At 41.5% G+C, this 22,036-nt stretch overlaps 1 protein-coding gene across 1 annotated transcript in view; it reads left to right on the top strand.

Moving 5' to 3' along the window:
* The first annotated feature begins 3,201 nt into the window (after positions 1 to 3,201).
* The window catches only part of LOC110968364 (NACHT, LRR and PYD domains-containing protein 12-like), a 290,019-nt gene continuing 271,184 nt past the window's right edge, over positions 3,202 to 22,036 (top strand). The window contains exons 1-6 of the mRNA XM_051942229.1: positions 3,202 to 3,255; positions 4,624 to 5,382; positions 5,594 to 7,373; positions 12,108 to 12,284; positions 12,912 to 13,085; positions 15,976 to 16,152. Of these exons, the coding sequence (XP_051798189.1) occupies positions 5,106 to 5,382; positions 5,594 to 7,373; positions 12,108 to 12,284; positions 12,912 to 13,085; positions 15,976 to 16,152 (2,585 nt within the window). The 5' untranslated portion in view covers positions 3,202 to 3,255; positions 4,624 to 5,105. The remainder of the gene's footprint in view (positions 3,256 to 4,623; positions 5,383 to 5,593; positions 7,374 to 12,107; positions 12,285 to 12,911; positions 13,086 to 15,975; positions 16,153 to 22,036) is intronic.

Genomic DNA, 22,036 nt, shown 5'->3' with positions numbered 1-22,036 from the left:
TTTATTTCACTTGTCTGTATTTAAAAAAACACATATTAAAATATAATTACAATGAAACAGCTTTGAAATAAGAAAAGACAAAATATATGAAGGAAATACAGCTATTTTAATATTAAAAAAATGTCTAAGAACTATTCAGGAAACTTGTTGGCAGAGAATTTCTTTTTTTTAAATAGATCAATCAATCATGACATTGTTTATGCCCTTAACTTTAGCAGCTAAAGGTAAGTTAGCGAAATTACGCATAAACTGTTCTGTTATTTCCAGAAAAATAAAAGTATTTTTATAGCATTTATTAAATAAATCAATAAAGCACAACACCTCCACCCCACCCAGGTTGTTTCAGTTTGTCAGTATTTATCAGTCTAGCAGCAGCACATTTTCCACCCACAGTTTAGTGTCTTGTTTTAATTAGTTTTCAGTTCATCCATCCATCCATTCTCTATACACCACTTTATCCTCACTAGGGTTGCGGGGGGTGCTGGAGTCTATCCCAGCTGACTCGGGCGAAGGCAGGGGACACCCTGGACAGGTATCCAGTCTGTCACAGGGCTACATATACAGACAAACAATCACATTCACATTCACACCTACGGGCAATTTAGAGTAACCAATTAACCTCAGCATATTTCTGGACTGTGGGAGGAAGCCGGAGTACCCGGAGAAAACCCACGCATGCACAGGGAGAACATGCAAACTCCATGCAGAAAGATCCCAGGCCCACCCCAGGATTTGAACCGGGGATCTTATTGCTGCAAGGCGAAAGTGCTAACCACTACTTCACTGTGCAGCCCAGTTTTCAGTTCAGTAATGTTAATGTTGTAAAGGTCAGTAATCAGCTTTAATTTGGCACTAAAACAGACTGATAGTTTTAAATGACATCAGTTTCATGAATTTGTTGAAAATTGTTAGCCTAGCCGTGCTAGACAACCCACGGCAACGAATTTAATTCTCTGCCAGGGTGGGTCTAGTTACCCTCGGTAAGCCTCGAGGTTGGATTCTCCTAAAACTGGCCGACGAATCACCATGAAGTGTAGAGTCGGAAGGCGGGCGTAACTAAGTGACGACAGAGGCGCGACCATTCTGACAGAAACAACCGGAAACAACTAGCCTAGCCGTGCTAGACAACACACGGCAACGAATTTAATTCTCTGCCAGGGTCGACAACAGTCGTTGAGCTCCATTAGCACCGACTCTGAATAATCTTTCTGTTAACATGTCTGTAATATACTTGAGCTTCACCCATTGACTGTATAAATAAGGCTTCACCAAACTCCCGCATCCTCTGATTTCCGGCGCTCTAGGAATACGTCAGCCTATTCGTTGCGCTGATTGGTTGTATACCTACCCAATTGCTGCAGAATGATTTGAAAGACAACCTTTTAGCCCGCCTCCCTCCCTGTCGAGAGTTCCTAGACCCTTGTGCCTTCAGATCTGGGTCTAGCGCGGCTAGGCTAGAAAATTGTCTCATTTTTGTTGGAATATTTGCTGCTGATTCAAGCTGATGATCCATGTTGAAGTTCTGTTTAGTTCTAGTATCAGAAGAACAAGAAGGAAAATGGAAGTTCAGTTCTGCTGCGTTAAAGATTTCAGGAATAAAATAACTTTATGCCTGAAATGTAGTTTTACAATAATGAAATAATGACAGATAATAAAATATAAATAGCAGAGAAAACTTTAGAGAACAATTTCCTGAAATGCTATGAAAGGAAAAGTTCTCTGTAACATCTGCATCTGACGGCGTCAAGTCAACCAGAGAGAAAAGACAAAAGAAAATGACATCTTTGTGATCACGTTACGCTGCACACAGGCTGCTGCTGCTGCTGAAAAACACAACAAGAACGTCATATTTACTGGAAATAGGATGTTTAGTTTCAAGGCTTCAGTTCTTAAACGGGGAAATTAATCCTGCATTAAACAGCTGAACTCCTCCTCAGTGCTTCCATGGACCTTTTGTTGGTCGTTACTGTTCTACTGGCTCTGACTTTTGTTCTGTCTTTGTCAGTAAACATCTTTCTCTTCCATCCAGTTGATGAAGCTCTTCAGTTCGTCCACTCTGCAGCCTCATTTCACTTCCAGCAGATCTGGACAGACGACATGATGATCACAAACACTTTACATCATCACAATAATCCATCTAGTTTTATTGAAGAGTTGAAATGTAACAAATGTCTGTTTTCTCCGTTTCTCTTCTTGACGATGAGCTTGACCAAGGAGGGAGAAAAGTCAAAGAGATCAGGAGCCAAAACTAGAAGCACCTGGACACAAATAGAAGTGGATGCTGCAGAAGGAGATTTCCAGAATCACGAGAAGAAGCTTCTGTAAACGGTGTATGTCTGATCACCTGCAGCGTCCAGCGTTGATGCAAAAAGAAGAAGAAAAGTCAGATGAAGAAGCTCTGCAGCCTGACGGTGAGTTTCATTCTGATCACTGCAGCTGATCTCCAACCAGCTGATACACCCAACAACTAAAGCAAAGCCTCAGACAGACTTTACAATCATACAGATCTGTCAAACGCCACACATTCAGATGTTTAAACACTTTTAAAATCTAGTAGCTTGTTGCTGGTTTGTTTACTGCCGTCTCTATTTCCTTCATCTGTCCAGCTTTGACTTTTTTATGAACTAGAACAGAAAAAACTACAATTTGTTCATTCAAACTAATATAAAAAATAAAAACTGGGAACTTGTGTGTCCAGTTTGGTGACTGAGAAGTAGGTACAATAGGAACTGGTTTGAAGCAAAGACACAGAAGAAATAAGAAAGTGTCATAAAATCCAAGAACAGACCAAAGGAGACCAGAACACAAAACTATTTAGCTCCACATTCAAATGACCAGTGGATTAAAGTCCACAGCAGCAGACAAAGAAAAAGATGAACACAGAGAGCATTTTTATTCCTCAGGTGACATGTAGAGTGTAGATTCCCTCTCTGACTGTAGTTCCTGTAAAACAGCTTCTCGGGACATTTAGTGTTGAAATGGAGTCATCACTTCTGAGATTGATTCTTCTTTATTCTTCCTTCTGCATATTGTCCAAAAAGGTTCATATTTATAGAATTAGAAATAAATGGAGAATGTTCCCAAACACACATCTTCAGAACGTTACGTTTTAACTCACCAGAAACTGATCGATCAGCAAGAAAGCAGTTTCCTGCTTCGTTGCCCTGGCAACTGTGATGTCACACTCCTTCCTGTTCCTCAGAATAGTTCTGCTTTTACTGTCCTCATGTTGCAGCTTGTTTTCTCTGTCTGAAGGTGAGTAAAAGACACAGTCTTTTCTAGCTGGGGGTGGCATGGCTCGGTGGGCAGAGTGGCCGTCTTGTAACTGGAAGGTTGCTGGTTTGATCCTCGGCCCATCGAGGTCATGTCAAGGTGTCCTTGAGCAAGACACCGAACCCCTAATTGCTCCTGGTGGGTCGTGGTTAGCGCCTTGCATGGCAGCTTCCGCCATCAGTGTGTGAATGTGACGTATCATGTAAAGCGCTATATAAATACAACCTTTTTTTTTTTTTTAGCTGCTGTTAGTTTAGTTCCAGCAACAGAAATGTGGCTCAACAACTGCGCGTTCACTCCTTCATGGGATTAAAAAGTTGTCAGCTAGTGGCTAAAAACCTCTGAATGTGTGAAAATTGAGGAGAAATGGCTACTTTTGTGTGATGTATTTTTGTAGTTTCATCGAAAGCAAGTCCCTGGAAACAACTAGAAAGTCAATAGCAAAAGAGACTGTTGAAAAGTCCATAAAAACAATGGCAATAAGAATGCAAACTGTTTTCAAGGCCAAGGAACAGTGTTAATATCTGACAGAAAATGACATGGAAAGCAGACTTTTGGCTTTTAAAGGCGGTGATCTCAATCTGTTGATCAGCTGACAAAAGCATGTTTGAGATTAAGTCCAGTTTTCAATCAAATGCCTGCTTAAATTTTTTGTTCTCCTGCTCCTCTTCCTCTCTTTCTTTTTGCATTTTGAAGCTCTGCTTCAAACATTCTTAAGATCCAACAGTACAAAATACAAATTCCTGCAGTTTTTTTTAACTGGTCTTAAGATTTTGATCAAGAGTGTATACCAGCTGTCTTTCCATCAGTGTTCGTCTTCTGACCTTTGTTCCTGTTTCTTATCTGCATGACCTGACAACAGTCTATTCCTGGTATCTTTCACTGCTCTGTCACTCTGTAAATGATTCATTGACCCACCCAGGGAGCCTTTAATTTACAGATCCTGACTGAGAATATTACTCACAGCTCCGAAGTGCCACATCGTCATTTAAATCAGCTGTATCGGTTTCATCTCTCTACCAAAATGTAAGGAAATATTCTGATCAGTGACAAGACTGATGGTTTCAGGTAGAACGTTTCAGGAGCTGCTGAGGTAACATGACAGCTGTTAGATTATTGGACCAGCTGCCATGACAGGTTCTGACAGGATACAGCAAACTTGAAATAAAGAAACTGATTTCTGATCACCTCTTGAACCATTATTTTATTTTCACAGTATGAATGTACATATTCCTAATAAAGGAAAATTTTACATTTTTTAGTTATTCATGAGGGACTGGAAGCAAGAAGGTGCAGGTTAATGATTTCTGATAATCAAGTCCAATAAAGGCGCCCTTTGATGTGTTTGAGGTGTTTCAGAGTGACAGCAGCCTGCAGACTCAGAGGACCGGAGACAGAAGCAGCCGAGGATTTTCTATGTTTCTGCACAAACGCAGACAGCAGAGATCTGTACTGGTGGGAAGAAGCAGAGTAAGTAGAACTTTGATCGATTGCAGTCTCTAAGGTCCCTCCTTCATCACCAACAAGCACAAACATGAGGCTCAGTGTCTTTAAAACCAAGTCTGCAAACAGAGAGAAGTTTTTTTTTTTTTTTTCAAAGGACACAGACATCACATCAGACCGAGGACTGGAAATTTCATCTAGATAGATAGCAGCAAGAAGGTCCCGGTTCGAATCCCGGGGTGGGCCTGTGATCTTTCTGCATGGAGTTTGCATGTTCTCCCTGTGCATGCGTGGGTTTTCTCCGGGTACACTGCTGTTAAAACTGCTGTTTTAACAGCAGTGATTTATTTTCTGTCATATCTGTTGGATGGTGAAAGACAAGGTGAAAGATGACGACACCTCAAGAAGTCCTTCTGAGGACTTTGGAAGATTTAGGAGAAGAGGAGTTTGAAAAATTCAAATGGTTCTTGAACCAGGAAGAAGTCCTAGAAGACTTCAAATCAATCCCAAAGTCTCGATTGGAGAAGTCAAACAGAGTCAACATTGTGGATGAAATGATCAACGTCTACTGTAGAAACACCCTGAAAGTCACTGAGAAGGTTTTAATGAAAATGAATAAAGTTGATCTGTTGAGGAAAATCTCAGGAAGCATCAAAGACCCTACAGGTAAGTCATGTGAAGTTTAATAGAAGTATTTCCTTTCACCAGTTCCTCTGACAATTCTCTCTGAGTGATCCTTTACCATAAAACCTCCCACCCAGTGAAGACCTGACAGTCCAATAAGCTGAAAAAATAACACATCTCCCAGATTATGTTTTCATTCATACGTTTTTTAACAGTGGCTTCTCATTTGTGTATTTTTTTGTTTTGGATTTAGAAATTCTGTTGGGGTGTCAAGACAAACTCAAGTCTAACCTAAAGAAGAGGTTCCAGTGTCTGTTTGAGGGCATCGCTAAAGCAGGACAAAAAACCTTTCTGCATGAGATCTACACAGAGCTGTACATCACAGAGGGAGGGGCTGCAGATGTCAATGATGAACATGAGATCAGACAGATTGAAGCAGCATCCAGGAAAGCAGATGGAGCAGAAACAAGCATCAGACCAGAAGACATCTTTAAAGACTCATCTGGAAAAGACAGACCAATCAGAACAGTGATGACAATGGGAGTGGCTGGCATCGGGAAAACAGTGTTAACACAGAAGTTCACTCTGGACTGGGCTGAAGACAAAAGCAACCAGGACATCCAGCTCATGTTTCCATTTACATTCAGAGAGCTGAATGTGCTGAAAGAGAGAAAGTTCAGCTTGGTGGAACTTGTTCATCACTGTTTCATTGAAATCAAAGCAGCAGGAATCTGCAGCTTTGAAGACTTCCAGGTTGTGTTGATCTTTGACGGTCTGGATGAGTGTCGCCTTCCTCTGGACTTCGACAACAATGAGATCCTGACTGATGTTACAGAGTCCACCTCAGTGGATGTGCTGCTGACAAACCTGATCAGGGGGAAGCTGCTTCCTTCTGCTCTCCTCTGGATAACCACACGACCTGCAGCTGCCAATCAGATCCCTCCTGACTGTGTGGACATGGTGACGGAGGTCAGAGGGTTCACCGACCCACAGAAGGAGGAGTACTTCAGGAAGAGATCCAGAGATGAGGAGCAGGCCAACAGCATCATCTCCCACATGAAGACATCACGAATCCTCCACATCATGTGCCACATCCCAGTGTTCTGCTGGATCATTGCTACAGTTCTGGAGAAGATGCTGAGATCCAGAGAGGGAGGAGAGCTGCCCAGAACCCTTACTGAGATGTACATCCACTACCTGGTTGTTCAGACCAAAGTCAAGAAGGTCAAGTATGACAGAGGAATTGAGTCAGATCTAGACAGCAGGAGGATGATTGAGTCTCTGGGAAAACTGGCTTTTGAGCAGCTGCAGAAAGGAAAGCTGATCTTCTATGAGTCCGACCTGACAGAGTGTGGCATCGATATGGAAGCAGCCTCAGTGTACTCAGGAGTGTTCACACAGATCTTTAAAGAGGAGAGTGGACTGTACCAGGACAAGGTGTTCTCCTTCGTCCATCTGAGTGTTCAGGAGTTTCTGGCTGCAGTCTACATGTTCCACTGTTACACCAACAAGAACGAGAAGGTTCTGGAGGATTTCCTGGGAAAACATTGGAAAGATGAGAACAGAGATACTCTGGATGTGTTCCTGATCAGAGTCATGCAGAAATCCCTCAGAAGTAAAAATGGTCACCTGGACCTGTTTGTTCGCTTCCTTCATGGCCTCTGTCTGGAGTCCAACCAGAGACTGTTAGGAGGCCTGCTGGGTCCAACAGACAACAGTTCTGAAATTATCCAGAGAGTCATCAACAAATTGAAGAAGATGACCAGTTATTTTATGTCTCCAGACAGAAGCATCAACATCTTCCACTGTCTGATGGAGATGAAGGATCTCTCAGTCCATCAGGAGATCCAAGAGTTCCTGCAGTCAGAGAACAGATCAGAGAAGGAACTCTCTGAGATCCACTGCTCAGCTCTGGCCTACATGCTGCAGATGTCAGAGGAGGTTCTGGATGAGTTTGACCTGGACAAATACAGAACATCAGAGGAGGGAAAACTGAGACTGATTCCAGCTGTGAGGAACTGCAGAAAGTTTCGGTGAGTCCAGATGTGATGAACATGATCAATCTGTGTAGATGAGTCGTTCAGTTCTCCAGATGTTCTTTTTAGAACATTCTCACAATTCTTCTCTGTTCCAGTTGTTCATGTCAAACATCACATGTTAGCTGTGTTTAGTCTCAGATGTGCTTGAGATGTTTGAAATGCTGTTAGAATAGATGTAAATGTTTTTAGTTGGCTATGTATGAAGCAGTTCAATTGATAACCATTTTCTATTTGATTCTCACAGTTGTTTGTCTGACTCTCTTTTCTTTTGTGTTTCTTCCTTTGACTGATGGTGGAAACAAGTAGATCAGCTGAAACACATGAAGAACTGTAGATATTCTTGTCCAGGTTTTATCATAGCATCACTTTGTCACAACATACTGGATGTTCAGACATTTTTCAGTGAACACACTCAAGTTATTATTGCATGAGGAGCTTCTGAAAGCAGATTGTATTCACTCCTCTTTAGAGTTTAAAATATGATTTGGATCATTTTTTAAAGTCTGGGAGAACAGCTTAAATGGATTTGTAGTATTTTTCTTGAGTTGCTGTCGATTCATTCTTCTTTCAGTTTTTCTTCATCTGAAAGATTTAGAAATTGTTTTGGATTGCTAGATAGTTAAACATATAATTCCTGTAAATTAAACTGATTATTTAAGCTGAAGCAGCTACTTTGACCACACGTGACAATGATGAGCTAATATTAATGCTGAAACAGTGATTTGGTTCCTCAAGTAGAGAATAATCCTGAGATCAATGAAGTGATTCAGTCACTTGTCCAACAGTTTCTATCTAAAGCTTGTTAACTTGGACATGAGGCTCTGTAAATTACTGATCACACAATGACTAATGCATTTTATTGATCTGAACTCAGCTGTTCATTTTAAAGAGGGAAGTCGCGTTCCAGAGTCCAGGTTTTGCGTTTTTCCTCAAATTCAGTTTCTCACAGAAAGAAACTCAGGTTATCAGAGCAGAATGGTAGAATGCTAGGGGTGTAACGAAATGGTCAACTCACGAAACGATACGAAATACGAAACAGGGCTCACGATACGAAATACTCACGATACGAAATAAAGATGAAAGAAAATCCCCAACAGTAGGAAGTTAAGCAAAAATCTCATTTTCTTTATTTTATTCTTTATGCAGACATACAAAAAATAATGCTGCATCAATACAAAATCAATTCTCTTTGAAAAAACAAAATAAGTGCAAATACAAACATAAAATATCAATAACAAAAAGTGCTTTGTTGCTGTAACAAACAGAATAACTGCAGGATAACTACATTCTTGCTGCCTGTCTTCAGTTCAAAACAAAATGCTTTTTAAAAAAAGCAAAATTTGTAGTGTTTATCCTTGGACTACAACACAAATACAAACATGAAATCGCAATTTAAAAAGTGCTCTGTTGCTGTAACAAACAGGATAAATACAGGATAATTACATTTTTGCTGCCTGTCTTCAGTTAAAAACAAAATGCTTTTTGAAAAAGCAAAATTTGTAGTGTTTATCTTTGGACTACAATACAAATACAAACATAAAATCTCAAAAAGTGCTTTGTTGTTGTAAACAATTAGGACAGAACAGTCCTCATTCCTCCTCACAATAGTCCTCCTCACTCTGAGCTACAACATTTAGCCAAACAGGTGCATATTCTTTATTAAGAATATTAACATATCAACATTTTCAGGGAGCAGTTGAGACCTTTGAGAGCTCACGATATCTCCTGCTGTTGAAAAAACTCATTCGCTAGGAACTGAGGTGGCAGGAACTGCAAGGTATGCTTTTGCTTGTGGTGCAAGCGTAGAGTAAATGTGTGACTTCTCTTTCCACCACTTGAGTGGACAGCTGGTGAGTGGGACAGGACTCTCTTTCTTGTACATGATGATCTCTTGTTCCACTGACCATTTGTCCTCTGCTTGCTGGGTCTGGGAGGAAGTGAAAATATCTCCAAAAAGGTCCTCAAGGCCTGTCCTCTTCGTGGGAGGCTGGTCCAGCTCAGCTCTGCATGTGTGTGTCTCATCTTGTGCTCCATGTGGGGGGCTGTCACTGGTGGTACTGGCTGCTCCTGCTGTGCTCCCCTCTTCCTCCACATCAGAGGCTGGTCTCTGCATACAACAGAGGAAGAAAATACAGGACATTAGGACAACAAAATATGAAGACATTTCTTAATTCCTGGCTTAGCACTACATAATTTTAAAATTATTACAAAAAGCTACATGTGTGTCTGATAAATTATTATTGGTGTTATAATACGCTGCTAAATGAAAATGTAGAATTGTGTAATGTGTAAAATACCTGATTCTGCTGTAGCTGCAGTGCTCTCTCCCTCAGCCGTTCAAAAACAGCATCACGCTGGTCCTCAGGAACATGTGGCAGAGCTTTAAATCTGGAGTCGAGGGCAGCACTCTCCAGAAGATACTCAGAAACATCTCCAGTGTACCTGTCTTGAAGCTTTTGCAGGATTGCCTTCTTCATTGCAGCCACTGTCGTTGAGTCTTCTGCATTAGGGGCCATGCTCTGTTTTATCATGTGGGTCAGGGGTAATATCAGTGACACTGTCGGGTTTTTCTCATCACTCAGTACTTTAGTGGCTGTTTTGAGAGGACTGAGTAGCTTGACCTCTGCATCAGTGATGTCACTGCCATCCATTGTGTCAACGTCACTGTCCCGTGTGTTGTGTCGCAGTTCTGGGCAGATTAGAGCTGCAGTCACAGCTGCATGCTGCTCCAGGTAACGGTCAAGCATTTCGACTGAACTATTCCACCGGGTGCAAACATCCATCACAAGTTTATGAGGTTGCAGTCCAAGCAGTTTTTGTTTTGAGACAAACACTGCAGCAACAGTGGTGCTTCTGTGAAAAAATGCTGCAACTCTTCTCACTCGTCCCAGCAGACGGCTGACCCTTGGGACACCCAGTCCAGCTTGTGTGCCCAGATTCAAAGTGTGAGCTAGACATTTAATGTGCGGTCTCAGCCCTGCCTCTCTTACAGCAATGTCCATATTCCTCGCGTTGTCTGTGACAACAATAGTGGGATGATCAGCTCGTTCTACCTTCCATTCGTTAACTGCCTCTCTCAGTATAGCAGCAATGTTTTGGCCTGTGTGTGATTCAAACATCACACGTGTTTGCAGCACGAAGCACTTCATTTCCCAGTGAGTGTCAATGGTGTGAGCTGTGATTGTTAGGTAGCTCTGGGTAGCACGTGAGGTCCACCCGTCTGTTGTTATCGCTACTCTCTCACCTTTTTGCAGAGCCTCTTTTACTTTAACTCTCACTCTCTCATACATTGCTGGAACCACTGTTTTACTGAAGTGTGTTCATGATGGGATGTGATACTTTGGCTCCAGTGTGTGGACCAACTGTCGAAATCCAGCGTCATTGACAACAGAAAAGGGTTGCATATCATTGGCTATAAAAAAGCCTATACTCTGTGTTATGTTTATTGCTCGCTTACTAGCAGCTAGCAGTGGTGGAGTGAATGCTTTCTGTAGAGTAGTTTGGCCTTTTGAGAGTTGTTTTTTCGTTGTAGCTTCCAGTAGCTTCTCTTTGTGGTAGCGTTGTAGGTGATAGACATGGTAGTTGTACTCCCTGCAGTATACGGCGAACTGTGGCGGCATATCTTGCACACGGTTCTTGTTCTATCCGCAATCTTTTCACCGTCCTCTCGTTGTTTACATAGGAAGCCAAAATATGTCCACACAACCGATTTATTTGATGAAGGAGCGTCTGCTAATTCATCAACCTTGTCTTTCTCCATTTTGAAGCGAGTGTTTTGCTACAGTAGGCGAGGAGGGTCAAAAATCATCAGTCTCAGTGGTGCGCGGCGCCCTTTCGCATTTTTTATTTCCATTATTTCGTGGTATTATTTCGTGGTATTATTTTGTGCGTCTTTGAATTTTATTTCGTCTTTTTTTATTCCGCGAAATTTCGTGCCACGAAATTTCGTTACACCCCTATAGAATGCAGACTGTTTCCAGAGATCTGACTCCCACAAAGGTCAGAGTTGTGTTTCGATGCTATAAACCCTGATAATAACATGTTTGTGATGACATTATGTTGGAAATGATTCAGCTATATTGGTTTGTTCATTGTGTTTCTGCTCAACAAGTTTCTCAGAATATCACAAAAGAACATTGAGGACAAAAGTTGACTCCGTCGTCTGTTATCACATCAGAATATTTCCTGATGTTCATATTAATGATGTTGAGGTATGATGTCCAGTGATCAGTTTCATTTGTGTAGCGTTTGACAGCAGACTGTAAATGTTGAGTGATGGAGGTGAAGCTGACAGCAGCAGGTCCACAGCAGAGACATCATCATCTTTCAACTGGAACTGTTTATACGATACCAACAAGCAGTAAAGTCACAGTAAAAACAGTGGACAGAAAATGTTCTTCTGATCCAGATGTTCTCCTGAGAATTTTGTGGAGTTAGACATGGTATCAGATGACACAAACAGACCGTGGACAGTATGGAAGCCTGAATGTGACTCCACCTTCTGTTCTCCATCCGCAGATTCAACATTTAGATTAGATGTATTTCTTTAAAATTATGATTGATTCAGAGTGTGCAGGCATGAGAGACACCGATGAGAATTCCGTTTCATGTCAAACACAGAGAAGATCAGCTCTGATGTGTCTAAATGTTCTATTATCAAATTTATGAAGGAAATATAAAGTGTTTGCCTTTATGTTAACATGTTTTGTCGTTTATGTGTCATGATAGACTTTGTGGCTGTGGACTCTCAGAGAGTCACTATGAAGTTGTGGCCTCAGCTCTGAAGTCCAACCCCTCCCATCTGATAGAACTGGACCTGAGTAGAAACAAGAACATGCAGGATTCAGGACTGAAGCATCTTTCTGCTGGACTGCAGAGTCCAAAGTGTAAACTGGAGACTCTCAGGTCAGGTCATTCACTGTTGATAATTTTTAAAATTCAATTCCTGGTTTTTAGTTCGCAAATTTTCAGCATTTTCCTGAAAACAAATCTGAAGATGTTTGAGGTTGTTGAATTGTGAATAAAACCAAAAAAGACCCCCCCCCCCCCCCCGCCCCAACAAGCTACCTACAAACTAAGCCTACGATCTAACAAAAAAGCAATAAAACTGAAATCACCACTGTGATAAGGATAGTTAAGAAATGTAAATAGACAAAATCTCCCACTCTCTTCGCTCTCCACTCTTCCTCCACTCACAGAAGAAGAAGAAGAAGAAGAAGGTGATGAAATTAATCAAAGAATGAAGAGATTTGATGTTGATCCTGTAATGACAGAGTAGACTGCGGTCAGAATGCTATTTATGTGCAGACGTGAATAGGTGGATGAATGTTGTGCGGACATCTGGATGATGTGTGTAGAAGACTGACATTATCCTGAGATGTTCTACAACAACAGAAGGACAAAGTCACTCTGTTGGTTTTAGAAAAAGCTCATCAACGTAGACAAAGTGATGCTGAACTCCACATTCAAAATCAGAACACATTGATGATGCACCATTAATGATTTTATCTACATCTTTTGTTCTTTATTCAGATTGAGAGGCTGCAGGTTGTCAGAGATCGGCTGTGATTCTCTGGTCTCAGCTCTGAAGTCCAATCCCTCCTATCTGAAACATCTGGACCTGAGCTTGAACAACCTGCAGGATTCAGGAATGAAACATCTGAGTGGTTTTCTGGAGAGTCCAGACTGCATCCTGAAGACTGTCAGGTCAGGTCACTGTCTGTTACTGTTGCAGATCTGATATGTTTCATATACAGACCTGATCAAAATCTTAAGACCAGTTGAAAAATTGCTAGAATTTACCTTTTGCACATTTGGATCTTAATGAGGTTTTAAGCAGAGCTGCAATATGCAAAAGCAAGAAGGGGGAGTGTGACAAAAAGCACTTTGAAAAAGTAATTTATTGAAAACAACAAGTAAACTGAAATAGGCTGTTTATCACCTGATCAAAAGTTTAAGACCACAGGCTATAAAAGCCAAAATCTGCTCAAAGTTCTCATTTTCTGTCAGCCATTCACACGGTCATGCCCTCCTGATGGCTAAAGCTAAGAAGCTTTCTCTTCTTGAACGTGGTCGGATCGTTGAGCTGCATAAGCAAGGCCTCTCACAGCGTGCCATTGCTGCTGAGGTTGGACGCAGTAAGACGGTCATTCTAAATTTTTTGAAAGATCCTGAGCATTATGGAACAAAAAAGTGCGCTGAGCTGGAGGATCCGATTGGCTGTCCGTCAAGCCACATTGCTGTCCTGGGCCCAAATTAAGGAGCTAGAGGCATGGAGGTTTGCCCTGGAAAGGAGAGGAATGAAGGTTAGCTGCAGCAAGACGGAGTATCTGTGTATGAATGAGAGGGACCCAAGTGGAAGAGTGAGGTTACAGGGAGAAGAGATCAAGAAGGTGGAGGATTTTAAGTACTTAGGGTCAACAGTCCAGAGCAATGGAGAGTGTGGAAAAGAGGTGAAGAAGCGTGTACAGGCAGGCTGGAACGCCTGGAGAAAAGTGTCAGGTGTGATGTGTGATAGAAGAGTTTCAGCTAAAATGAAAGGAAAGGTTTGCAAAACTGTGGTGAGACCAGCCATGTTGTTTGGTCTGGAGACAGTGTCCCAGAGGAAAAGACAGGAGGCAGAGCTGGAGGTAGCAGAACTGAAGATGATGAGGTTCTCTTTGGGAGTGACCAGGATGGATAGGATCAGGAATTAGTACATCAGAGGGACAGCACATGTTAGAGACTTTGGAGATAAAGTCAGAGAGGCCAGACTGAGATGGTTCGGACATGTCCAGAGGAGAGAGAGTGAATATATTGGTAGAAGGATGCTGAGTTTCCCACTGCCAGGCAGGAGGCCTAGAAGAAAACCAAAGAGGAGGTTTATGGATGTGGTTAAAGAGGACATGAAGGTAGTTGATGTGAGAGAAGAAGATGCAGCAGACAGGGTTAGATGGAGACAATTGATTCGCTGTGGCGACCCCTGAAGGGAAAAGCCGAAAGGAAAAGAAGAAGACTGGTGCCGACTGCAGCGCAATAACCATCAGACAGCATCTGCGGGAAAAGGGTTTCAAAAACAAATTCAAAGGCCTCGTCTCCTTCAACACCACAAAACTGCCCGTTTAGACTTTGCCAGGGAGCATCAAACATGGGACATTGAAAGGTGGAAAAAAGTTTTACTCTCTAATGAGAAAAAATGTAACCTTGACGGTCCAGATGGCTTCCAACGTTACTGGCATGACAAGGAGATCCCACCTGAGATGTTTTCTACCCGGCACAGTGGAGGGGGATCCATCATGATCTGGGGTGCTTTTTCATTCAAATGGTAAATGGTAAATGGTTGTATTTATTCAGTGGAATACTGGAGCTTCAGGTGGTGCAGGGTCGTCAAACGGCGGCTGGTTACGTGCAGATGTTGCAGCGGGCATCCCTCATGACTGAGGGCCCTCGTCTGTGCGGTAACAGCTGGGTTTTTCAACAGGACAACGCTGCAGTTCACAATGCTTGCTTGATGAAGGACTTCTTCAGGGAGAATAACAGTCTTTTGGACCATCCCGTATGTTTCCCTGATTTAAATCCCAAAGAGAACATTTGGGGATGGATGGCAAGAGAAATTTATAAAAATGACCATCAGTTCCAGACAGTTGATGCCCTTTGTGAAGCCATCTTCATCACTTGGAGCAATGTTCCCAAAAGCTTCCTGGAAACACTCGCATCAAGCATGCCCAAACGAATTTTTGAAGTGATTAACAAGAACGGTGGAGCTACTTATTACTGAATCCTACTGAGAAAATTTTTTGTTCTGGTTTGGACAGTTTTTTGTAATTTTTTGAGCGATGGTCTTAAACTTTTGATCAGCTGATAAACAGCCTATTTCAGTTTACTTGTTGTTTTCAATAAATTACTTTTTCAAAGTGCTTTTTGTCACACTCCTCCTTCTTGCTTTTGCATATTGTAGCTCTACTTAAAACCTCATTAAGATCTAAACGTGCAAAAGGTAAATTCTAGCAATTTTTCAACTGGTCTTAAGATTTTGATCAGGTCTGTATGTCAACTGAAGCTCATTTATGTTCAAACAGAACTTCCATCCATGAAGCTGTGAATCTGCTGTGGTTCATCTTTTCTGTTTTCTTTAGTGTGGTGTGTCAAGAGACAAGTGTTTGTAGCAGAAAGCGTAGAATATGTTCAGAATTTCTTGTTACAGTTACAGTCTTGTTACAGGATGTTTGAAGTTTATGCTGAAGAGCCACATCTGGATCCAGAAGATCGTCTGACGTCAAATCAGTTTGACGTGAAAAAATTTGAGTGAAGTAGAAATATTTATTTAGTTTGTGTTAAATTCAGTTTTATTTGAGTGATTCTGATCCTGTTGATGATGCAACGAATTATTGATGCATGGACATGAACAGGTGGATGAATGTTGTGCTGACATGTGGATGATGTGTGTAGAAGGCTGACATGATGATGATCCACAATAAGAGAAGGACAAAGTCACTCTGCTGGTTTTAGAGAAAAGCTGATTGATGAGGACAAAGTAATGTTGAGCTGCACATTCAGGACCTGAACACATCTGATGGATCATCAATGATTTTATCTACATCTTTTATTCTTTACTCAGATTGGATTGCTGCAGTTTGTCAGAGATCGGCTGTGATTCTCTGGTCTCAGCTCTGAAGTCCAACCCCTCCCATCTGGAACATCTGGACCTGAGCTGGAACAAAGACCTGCAGGATTCAGGAGTGAAACATCTGAGTGGTTTTCTGGAGAGTCCAGACTGCATCCTGAAGACTCTGAGGTCAGACATGTTTTATTTGTGTGCTGAGATCAATCTGATGTAAAGTTGTGGTGACTCTAAACTGCAGCCATCAGGCTGAAGTTCTACTGATCCACAATGGAGATCTTAGTCCTTTGACTGTGGCAGAGAAATGTTGAGTTGCACATTTCAGAACAACTTCAGCTCATATCTGACCTCATGTTTCTCTTCAATTCAAACTAACAGCAGCAACTAACAGTTGTTTTCATTATTGATGAAGCTGTCAGTTATTTCAGTAATTTAGTTCATCACATTTTAAAACTGGAAAATGTTGATCCCAGTTTGTCAGAGTTGAAGGTGACATCTTGTTTGGTTTTGTTCCAGCAACATTTTAGAACCACAAATGTTGAGTTTAATGCGGTCGAAAACATAAAATCTTGACAGTGAACGGAGTAGAACCTGTTTGATGCGTTACTGGACAAATGACTGAAATCATGATGGAAATGTGTCTGATGTTTTGTTCATGGACTCATCAAACAGTGAACTGATAGTTTCAGCTGTAATTGAAGCTTGTTTTTCCATCCAGAGAGACAGAAACTAATTTTCAGCATCTGCTGGTTGAACTCTTGGATGAAGCCACGTGGTGTTTGAGAAAGTGAAATGTTCAAATCAAAGATACTTCGATTGACAGCAAAAGTTGTGACAGTTGATGAACAGTTGAAGTCATTTATCAGGAGCAACGGGAACATTTTTTGCTTCAGTTTCTGCTGATTTTCTTCTTTTCTCTGGTTGGAGTCATTTGAAAGTGAAGATGTTTCTGTTTGAGACGTCACCTGGTCCTCTACAAACTCTGATGGACACTTTCCACTATAAATGACAGATGGATCAATAATGAAATCATCTGAATGTAGAGTCCTGATTGAAATGTCACCATGGTTCCAGAACATGAAGATAGTTTAGAGTCTGGAGCTTCATTACCTCCGCCAGGAGGTTATGTAATCACCGGAGTTTGTCTGTTTGTTTGTCTGTTTGTCTGTTAACAGCATAACTCAAAAAGTCATGGACGGATTTTCACCAAAATTTTACAGAATGTCCGGAAGAGCAAAAGTAACAATCGATTAGATTTTGGAGGTGATCCGGATCACCGTCTGGAAGGACTATGTACAATTGAGAGATGGCCGCCATGACTTTTTGAGTTATGCTGTTAACAGACAGACAGACAGACAGACAGACAGACAGATGGCCTGGCGGAGGTATGAGCTCTCCGAGTGCTTTTCTAGTTTTGTCCACGTTTTCTTCTCGTGTGTTTGTGTGACTCTGAGCAGAAAGTGAAATAAATGTCAGAATGTTTTTCCTTGTGTTTGTTGCTCAGCATGAGTTTATGTGGATGGAACCACTGGTGGAGCTGCAGAGTTTCAGAGCTGAAGTCACTCCGTCTTTATTGAAGCAGCAGCATGTTGTCATTAATATTAATGAGAGCTCTTCTTCACTGCTTCTGTTGGACTGTTTGAAGCTGCATCCTGTTGGCTTCAGCTGTTTGGAGTTTCCATTTTCTGAACTTGGACGTTCTGAAGCTTCCACAGTTCTGAACTCATGATGAAACTGAATGATTTCAAGCAGGAACTTTGTCTCCCCAACTCACATCTTTTATTCATATTTCAGATTGGAGGGATGCAGGTTGTCAGAGATCAGCTGTGATTCTCTGGTTTCAGCTCTGAAGTCCAACCCCTCCCATCTGGAACATCTGGACCTGAGAAGAAACAATTTGCATGATTTAGGAGTGAAACATCTGTTAGATCTTGTGGAAAGTCCAGACTTCAGCCTGAAGACTCTGAGGTTAGTAGAAGGGTTCAGTCAGTCTCTGCTGTTTTCAGCAGTTTTTGACAAAACACAGTCAGTATCAAAGCAAAGATCCAGTGTCTCCTGTAAACCTGCAGCTTCTCAGTGAAGCTGTGCGAGCAGAACGGTGACAGAAACACAGAGACAGCAGTCAGCCAATCAGATGAGTCAGGAGCTTGTTGTCATGGTGTGAGTGGATGTGAAGCCGACTGTTGTGTTGATGTGTTGAGGAAATAAGGCTGATTCCAGCTGTCAGCCTTCCAGATGTGCAGAGACAGTGGTCCTCCTTCATCAGAGTGTCCATCAGATCTGATCTTACTCCTTGTTGTTTCATTTCAACAGTGATGAGCTGATCAGTTTGATGTTTGTCACAGCTCTGAGATCAGTGAGACACCATAGCCTCCAAACCAGTGTCTCTTATTTCACAGCAGCATCATAACATGTAGGAACCATGAGATGTTTCGACAGAGCAGAAGATCTGCATAGGTCCAGCAGTCACACCTGGATCTGTGTCCTTGAACTGCAAAACCTCAAAATCATTACCAAGTCAATTTGTCTTATTTTTAGTCAAAATTTCTCATCCCACTTGATTTAAAGTAAATTCACTTCACAAGTGACATTTCAGCACGATGGAGGGATTTGTTTTAAGACAATGCATCTTTAATATCTAGTTAAGTCTAATCTTGAAATTATCTTGCTTCAAGCCTCCTGTCGCCTGCGGGTCAAATTGCCCCATTTTAAAGTTTAAAAATGTGGAAAATATATGTTTTCAAAGTGAAAACTTCCACATTTTCAAATTTTTTGGGGAAATTTTTGAACATTTTTTGGTGGAAAAAATAAATGTTAAAAATGTTTCTTAAGAGCATTCACCAAAAAAATCTACCAAAATCCAGCAAATTTCACTGGATTTTGGTAGATTTTTTTGTGAATGTTCTTAAAGAAAATACAACTTTTACTGATATATATGTAATCACTTTAGATAATTTTAGGATTTTTTGGGAATTTTTTTTTGAAAATATTTACAATGTTTAGATCTTTTTTTTTTTTAAATAGTTTCTTGCCAAATTTGGGGATTTTTTTTATTTTTATTTTTTAAAAATAAAACTTTTGAGGGAAACTTTTAAGGAGATTTCTTCCTGAAGATTTTGCAAATTTTTGTAAATTTGGGGAATTTTTTGCAGAATTTTTGGATTTTTTTCAGACAAGGAAACAATATTTTTGGTGCCGTAAATGAGGACAACTGGAGGGTTAAGACACCTAAGCTTGACAATCCGGATAGCTTAAAATAAGTTTTCCTAGCTAATTGTAAGATCTCTATTCTAAATATCACATCTTATTTCAAGGAATCTTACCAAGCCATTTTTCACTTGTTCTACTGGTAAAGGTTTACACTTCTTCAAGGTAAAAGTTCTTTGAAATAATTTTTTGTTTCTTGTTTTAAGAGGGGATTTTTTTTTCTGAGTCTGTGTCTGATTCCATCCAGATGTGCTGATTGACAGCCTTCATGTTGGTTTGTCAGCTGATGTTTGAGGATCAGATGAGATGTTGATGGACACTCAGAGACTGTTGATTTAAATGGAGCAGCAGTAAATCCATGAGTGAAGAGTTTGTGCAGTAATGAAGCTTGATGACTGTCAGCAGTTTGTCTCCACTGTGGACTGCAGTAAAATGTGCATAGAAACACACCTGATGCTGACAGTGTGTGCAGATGTGTGAGTTTGGAGCTCAGTGTGTTCACTCCAACATGTTTACATGAAGCTGCTGCTCTGAACAGGACTGAAGTCCTGCTGCTCTTTATCCTGATGAGCTGCTGATCAAACTCACTGATCTCCTCTCTTCTTTCTTCTCTCTGCAGATGGAAGTGATGCTGATCAGAACATGTTTTGTGGTGAGAGGATCAAGTGTGTCCTGATGATCCATAGGTTGAAGCAGCAGCAGCTGGTGTGTAGAGACTCTGACTGGACCATGTTACTGGGAGGTGGACTGGGAACCAGTGTAAAGTGTGTTGTTATCTCTGTGTAGTTTAGTGTTGCAGCTCCACACTGTGAATGATGGAGAACTGCAGTTAATGTTGACATGATACATAGGAGGTTGTCAGGTTGCAGATGGTACAGTCAGCTTCAGGATGTTTCTGTCGGTTCAAGATTATATTTCAGTTGATTTTCTATTTCCAGCTGCAGTCAAAGTTGTTGAGCTTCTCTACCTGCAACACATTGAGCTGATGAGAACAAAGTGTCCTGGAAACATGTCAGCTGAAGCCCTGGAGCCCAGAGAGAGTTTTGGGGTTTTTTTATTAATTTTTTTTATTAATTTGCTTCATATACAAGCATACAAAAGACAGGACCAGACTAAGGAAAACAAAACAACAAGAAGCTGGGAATAGCAACGCAAAAAGCAAAACAAATCAGTTCCGGGTGAATTTGGCAGGTACATCATGCAAAATAGGATGCAATACAATGAAAATTAATACTGTTTTTTTTTTTTTAATGCAAATGCTCTCGCCAGAATAGCAGAAAAATTTTCATTAATGTAGTCAAGAAATGGTTTCCCTGTTCGTTCAAAGACATCAGTTTTGGAGTGCAAAAGACAAGTTAGAAAGTCCAGAGGTATGTATTCCATTATAGTCCTGTGCCATCCTAACAATGAAGGGGCCTGAGCTATGATCCAGTGCATAAGAATGTTTTTCCGGGCACAAAAAGTCAGGACATTATCCCAGAGAGAGTTCCTGTGTTTGTACAGTTTAGTGAGTTTTGATCACATCATGTTGAGATGACAAACTGCTCTAAATATGAATCCGGTTTAGTCCTCAAAGGTCCAGAAGCAGCTTGTTGAGCTGAGAGTTCATATTTAATGTCAACATCCTTTGACCTTTCTGAGCTCCAGTAAGTGATTGTACCACTTTCTGTCTTCTTCACTTTCAGTAGGTTGCTCATGTTCAGAAGCTTCCAGATCACTGATATTCTTTGTTTTCTGAGATGCTGCTTTCTTTAAATCCCTCCAAAGATTCCTGAAGCAGGCTTTGGTGGACGTTTGCATTGGGATGCAGGTCCTGCTGAAAGTCCAGTGAGCTTCAGTTTCCTCACATTGTTCTTGTAACTGTCCTGGTGTTTGAGAGAATCCATGCTGCTGCTCACACACTCCAGTTTAGCAGCTTCAAAGTCACCAACAGGACTGTTGATGCTGTTATTCTGGTCCTTCTGCCTCCAGACGTTCTGCCCAAACAGTCCACTTTAGTCTCATCAGTCTGTGGCAGGATGGCCCACAGTCCGTCTCAACTCATGCTAAGTGTATTGGATCGTGGGGTGTAGTTTTTAATTGCTCCCGGTCAGTGAATACAGCTGGACTAGGAGCAATCATCCTATTGCACCTTGATTACTGGGCGGCGTTGCCAAGTTATATCTAGTAGAGGGTGGTGAGTTTTGCATATGCATACTCACCTCTTCCTGGAGCACGAGTGACGCATCGGCAGCATGGTGTGGCGCAGATGTGTTGGATCCACGCGGTTGCCTGGAGATGCTGGCTGGCAAGCTCTTTCCGTTCACTCTTGCAGCCAAGTCAGCTGGTACCTTGGCCGAAGGTTGGGAGTTGGGCCTGCGTGGCCTTGGAGCCGTGCGTAATCAACACTCTGTGTTGGATTCATGAGTTATTAGGCTGTGTTCTGTTGCAGTGTCATGACCTGCTGAATGGGAAGCTGCGCCTTCACTGACGGGTGGCTCCACCTCTGAAATGGGCCGCTGCACTACTGCTGTTCTGTCTGTGGGTTCACGTCAGCAAGCTCTCTGCTCAGCTGCGATTGTTTTTAAAACCCAATTCTTTTGTGCGAGCCTGCTGCCTGGCACATCTGGAGTCTGGGATTGGAGGCTGCACTAGGCAGGTTGTTCCCTTTTAGCCAATGTAATGTCAAATTTTTTTTTCCGTATTTTTATTGTTTACAGATTTTGGGATCCTTTATTTTTTGTAATCTTGGGTTAGTTTTTGATTTTGTGGATTTTGTTTCTCCCTTATTGGAGTGACAAGGTAAGTGACCCAATTGGCCCTCGTGATGACCTCATGGGTCCAGCATAGTGTGACATTGGGGCAGTTTTAG

This window comes from Acanthochromis polyacanthus, chromosome 22 (genome assembly GCF_021347895.1).
Source record: "Acanthochromis polyacanthus isolate Apoly-LR-REF ecotype Palm Island chromosome 22, KAUST_Apoly_ChrSc, whole genome shotgun sequence".
Taxonomy (NCBI): domain Eukaryota; kingdom Metazoa; phylum Chordata; class Actinopteri; family Pomacentridae; genus Acanthochromis; species Acanthochromis polyacanthus.
Note: the sequence above shows the minus strand (reverse complement) of the source record. Positions and strands in the feature narration are given on the sequence as shown.